Source organism: Myotis lucifugus, unplaced genomic scaffold (genome assembly GCF_000147115.1).
Source record: "Myotis lucifugus unplaced genomic scaffold, Myoluc2.0 scaffold_1597, whole genome shotgun sequence".
Lineage (NCBI taxonomy): Eukaryota > Metazoa > Chordata > Mammalia > Chiroptera > Vespertilionidae > Myotis > Myotis lucifugus.
The window spans coordinates 46,828-52,109 of record NW_005872645.1 but is presented as its reverse complement, the minus strand read 5'-3'; the positions used below and the strand labels follow the sequence as shown (position 1 = coordinate 52,109).

The 5,282-nt window shown below is 61.2% G+C and overlaps 1 protein-coding gene across 1 annotated transcript; it reads left to right on the top strand.

Moving 5' to 3' along the window:
* Nucleotides 1–2,934: 2,934 nt before the first annotated feature.
* On the top strand, nt 2,935–4,095 carry LOC102427842 (protein C19orf12 homolog). Its single transcript, XM_006107946.3, has 2 exons — nt 2,935–3,178; nt 3,803–4,095. The coding sequence occupies exons 1-2, from the start codon at nt 2,935–2,937 to the stop codon at nt 4,066–4,068; spliced, it is 510 nt and encodes a 169-aa protein (XP_006108008.1). The 3' UTR covers nt 4,069–4,095.
* Nucleotides 4,096–5,282: the final 1,187 nt, after the last annotated feature.

The window sequence follows — 5,282 nt, the reverse complement described above, 5'->3', positions numbered from 1 at the left end:
TCCCCAGAAACCTGCTTTCAGCCGTCATACCTGAAGCGAGCAGGACCAAAACAATGTTGCAATTATAGAACCCAAACAAACCTAGATCCCTGCTTTCAGCAGCCAAGGTCTCAGAGCTGGAGCCGAGCCTCAGAGCTAAAGCCAACTCTCAGCTCCAGTGACAGCCATAGAAAGTAAATAAATCCCAGAATAAAAAAAGAAAAAAAAAGGAGAGGTTGGGAGCTTCAGTCGCCCACCAGCCTGAAAACGGCCCTCAGCCCCTCACTCAGACTGGCCAGGTACCCCAGTGGGGACCCCCACCTTGAAGCAACAAGATGGTGGCTAATTTGCATACTGAAGGCGGGCGGCAGCAGGCAAGGCTGTCCGCAGTCGGGGACCCGGATCTGTGACCCTGCCTGGCAGGGGGCAGTGCTTGAGGCTGTCCACTGTCTGGGACCCAGATCCGTGACCCTGCCAGGCGGGGGGCAGTGCTTGAGGCTGTCCGTGGTCTGGGACCCGGATCCGTGACCAGGCGGGCGAGGGGAACCGTGGGAAGCTGTTCACGGGACCAAGACATGGATCTGTGACCCTGCCGGGCGGGGGGTAGCACTTGAGGCTGTCCATGGTCCTGGGGCCCAGATCCGTGACCTGGTGGGTGGGTGGCAGTGCTTGAGGCTGCCTGCGGGACCAAGACACAGATCTGTGACCCTGCCAGGCGGGGGGCAGCGCTTGAGGCTGTCCGCGGTCCTGGGACCCGGATCCATGACCCTTCACGGCGGGGAGGCAGCTCGCACAGGGGTGGATCGGCCGGGGTTGGGCAGGGCAGGACGCCTGGCTTCCACCCAGCCCCAGTCATTCTGGGCAGGTGAGCAGCGCAGAGAGCTTCTGGACAGGGGAGGCAGGCCGGCGGAGGGCGGCCTGTACTCCCCACATGGCGGTGGTGACAGCTGTGAGCGCGCCAAACGGAGCCTGCAGGCTGAGCTGAAGTAGCCCCTGCAGGCCATCAGCGCCCAGGAGTGGCTGCGCAAGATCCGCCTCCTGGCCCAGAAGGTGCAGGATCGCAGGGACAGCCACTGTGGCGGGCCAGACTGACGTTCTCCTGGCCACACCACAGGGGTTTGCGGATCTGCAAAGCCAGAGGCCTCCGGTGTGCACATCCCCCCTGGCATGTGAACATCCCCCAGCACACTGTCACCCTCCCGTGCCTGCAACAGTTGCAAACCAAGGCGTGCACAAGTTCCCCCCGCCTCTCCACCGCACTTCCATCCACCCGGCATGCCTAACACCCCCACAGGATGTGCACACATCCCCTCTGATGCGCTCACGTCCTTTGGAGAGTGTCTGGGTGTTCTGGGTGCTGAGAGTGGGCGCCTGTGAGATGACAGTGAGAGGGCGGAGTGGTGATGCCCTGTTCCCACGGAGGCCAGTGCAGCTACGAGATCACCTCTGAGGGGTTAATGCAGGTGCTGAGGCAGGAGCAGGTGCAGACAGACACACCTGGCGGGCACGGGCGGCCCTCTCTGAGGTGCCTTCGGTCAGTGTTCAAGATCAAGAGCCCAGAGGCGGAGAGGAATTCCGTCCTCTCAGTGAAACAGTGGGAGAGTCGGGGCGACTGTAGAGGAGGAATGTGCACTTTGGGTGCCAGCACCCATGAGTGAAGGCTGCCCTGACTGAGCCTTGCTTGCTTGGGGCCTAGTGCACTCCTGCCGGGCAGCAGGTGACAGGACGTGCTTTTCCGAATTAATGAGAGAAAATGTTGATTCTCCTGCTGCCCATGAAGGTGGAAAGTGAAGTGGGGAGACATGTGGGGAATGAGCAAGGTTCCCTGTCTGGGGCTTCCAAATCTGCTGTTGGTTTCTTTCACCGCTGACTAGAGATATACAGGGTGTCCCCCCAAAATGTATACACACTTTGAATACCTACTAATTCCAATGGTTTTAAGCATAAGAAAGAAACAACAATGGAGCTGTTATCTGTTAAAAGTGTAGGCACAAACAGGTAGTTGGACATTCCCTGAGGGGTCTCAGATTGGAAAGGGTGAAGGCCAGACTGAGGCCCCCCCCCCACTCCAGTGCACGAATTTCGTGCACCGGGCTGCTAGTTATATATAAAAGGCTAAGTTGACTTGGGCATGCACAATACATATAAAGCTCTCACTGGCACCAATTGCACATGTGTGTTTCCATCTGTCATTGTCGATCGTGAATTTGGTTGACACTTCTATTATAGAGAAAGGGCGAATAGTGATATGAAAATATTTCTTCTAATTACTTTCCTTTCAATGTGCACAATCTGTGCACCAGGCCACTAGTAAGGAAAATAAACCACATGAACCATCCACTGCGAGCTCACAGCTCATGGGGCACAGCACACAGTGGGACGCGCATTGCAACTGTTACCTCCCTCAATCCTCACTGAAGCCACTGGGAGGCCCCCTCCATCCTCGGAGTCACTGCCCAGGGTCTGAGCGGAGGGACCGGGAAGCCCAGCTCTAAACTACCCGTGGGCAGTGGCGGGCTGCTCTTCTCTATTTATTTATTTTTAAAAAATATTCCCACTGATTTCAGAGAGGAAGGGAGAGAGAGAGAGAAAGAGAGAGAGAGAGAGAGAGAGAGAGAGAAACATCAATGATGAAAGGGGAATTATGAATCCGATGCCTTCTGCACACCCCACACTGACGATTGAGCCTGCAACCAGGGCCTGTGCCCTGACCAGGAATTGAACTATGACCTCCTGGTTTACAGGTCAATGCTCAGCCACTGAGCCACGCCGGCCGGGCCTGTTTGCTTATTGACGACCAGCAGAGGACTTGTCACGTGACGGTGCTGTCCTCTCGCCCACGGCAGAGCTGGGTCCTCCCGGAGGAGGGGGTTCGCCCTGGACACTGGGAAGAGCGAGCTTTGGGTGGGAACTGACGCGTGGGAACCCTCCTCCCGCAGATCCGAGAGGTGCGAGATGTCCCGTAAGGTGAAGGACTCCATGAAGTCGTCCAAGATGTCCCTGACGGAGGAGGAGGAGACCACAAAGTCGCCCGAGACGTCCCTGAGAAAGGAGGACGCCATGAGCCTTCTGTGCTCCCTCTCGGAGGCGAAGAAGATGAAGGTGCCCGTGAAGCGCAGGAAGCGGCGTGCCGTCGGGCTCACTGGCACTGGGGCCTTACTCGGGGGCCTGGCCGGAGGCCCGCCGGGACTGGCCCTTGGTGAGTGCAGTGCCCGGTGGGGTGGGGGACAGAGGCCCTGGGTCCCCAGGGGCCTCACAGGAGCCTGCGACCCGGGTGAGGGACTGGGGAGCTAAGCCTGAGACTCGGCCTATGTGTACAGACGTGTCCGGTGGGAAACACGTGTCTGTGTCTCAGATGCGCAGGGCGCCCTCCTGTGGCTCCGTGCGCCCTTCCCAGGGGTGTGCCCTGTGTCCCCTGGGCAGGCCTGTTCCTGTCTTCATTGCAGGGTCAGGGAGGAAGCTGGGATTCCAGGCCTCTGGCCGCTCACGTTAGCTGTTCAGAGAGCACCCGGCTCCACCCCAGTCCCTGGTCCCCGGTCCCCGGTCCCCAGTCTGTGCAGGAGAAGCACCCACAGTCGCCCACATGCACCTGCCTCTGGTCTCACCCCCGCTCCCGTCTGGGGACCAGTTTCTGCCAATGAGGGAGGTTGGCTGGTTCCCATGGTCCCTTGGAGGTCGGGTGAGTTGCTCCCTCTGGTCTGGGAGCAGGAGGTTCCCGGGGGACCCCCCCACGGGCTGTGGTCTGAATCGTGGGAAGGAGCTCCCAGCGAGCTCCAAGCCGGCATGGTGAACAGCCCTACTCACCAAAATTCCTGTTCCCCAGGGAGCGTTCTCGGGGGGCTCTTAGGGTCCTTGTCGTGGAGCACGGAGTTTAAGCCTGTCAGTCACATCCTGAAGGAGCTGCCGCCTCCCGAGCAGGAGAAGCTCTGCAACCACGTTGTGGCCAAAATCGGGAACCTGCAGTGGAGGGACGTCGAGCACCTGACCAAGCTGGTCATGGGCAGCGAGGCCCTGCAGGAGCAGCTGCTGAAGCTGCTCGAGGGCTACGTCACCAAGGAGCTGAAGACCTCAGTGAAGTACGGCGACTAGGCTCAGGGCGGGGCCCTAACCCGGGGGGGCCTGCGGGGGGCGGGGGGCTGTGCTGGGTCCTGTTCTGGAAAGTGAAGGTGAAAGAGAATAAAACGGGGCCGAGAGAATCTCTCTGTGCTGAGCGGATCCCTGGCGGAGAGCCTGCAGCCCTGAGCCCGCACAGCGCAGGGACCAGCGGACACGGGGCCTGGGAGGGACGCAGGGCGCAGCCTGAGCTCAGCCAGACCGCGAGCAGCCGCCATCGCTGATGAGTCCCCCCCCTGCCCTCTGTGCTGGCTCCTGTCTGGGGGGCTCAGCCCTGCGGCACCCGGGCGCCTGAAGCAAAAGCTTGTGGATGCATCACAGCTGGTGTCATAGGTGTGCGACCCGGCCCATCAGAACCTTCCAGAAAGAGCTGTCGGAGCCGCTGTGGGCGCGGCCCGTGGGGAGCTGGCGGCAGTTTCTGAACCCTCTGCCCTCCGTGTCCACTCTCCTGACACGGAGGCAGAGGGCTCAGCCGCTCAGCTGTGAGGGTGACTGCTGTCCGGACGCCCCTGGCAGGACGGGACCCTCCGGGCCCAGGGACTCGGGGCCTGGCCGCCGGCCCTGCTGGAACCATGCGGCCCCCGGAGATCGCCCCCAGCCCCCCTCGTCCCTTCCCAGGGGCCTCATGGGGGTGAGGGGGGGGCACCAAGGGCACCAGCCAGCAACCCGGCCTGACTCCCCCTCCGGGTCCCGCTGGTGAGGCCGCTGCTGCAGGAAGAGGGGCTCCTGGGGAAGTGGGGGGTCAGGACGACCTCGAAGAAGTGACCGCCCTCAGGTCCCCACACACTGTGCTGCCTTCAGACCCGCAGCTCCCCGTCTGCAGATCCACACGGTTTCTGAACAGCCTTCCCCTCCGATTCCTGGAAAGATCTCTAATCCGGGAGACGCGCACCCCCAACGCCGGGGACAAAGGGAAGGCACGGGGGTGGGTGACTGTAAACATGGAGGGAAGCTGGGCATTCCCTGCCTGAGGACACCTTTCCAGGCTGCTCTGCCTCCCCCTGCCTCCAGGGGGCGCTGCTCCACCTTCCAGTGCCTCCAGGGTGCGCTGCTCCCCCTCCCTGGGAGTGTGTGTGTTTGCATGGGGGGTGCCCTCCTGCCCAGGATGGTCAGACCCCGCACCTCCATGTGCACAGAAAACTCGGGGGGATTGAACCCCCGGTGCCTCAGGAAGGACGGAGCTTTGGTCT

What these genes read in the sequence shown, in the direction of transcription:
- LOC102427842 (XM_006107946.3), top strand. Translation starts at nt 2,935, where the DNA reads ATGTCCCGTAAGGTGAAGGACTCCATGAAGTCGTCCAAGATGTCCCTG. An exon ending in CCCGCCGGGACTGGCCCTTG is followed by an intron (nt 3,179 to 3,802) that starts GTGAGTGCAGTG and finishes CCTGTTCCCCAG; the next exon opens with GGAGCGTTCTCGGGGGGCTC.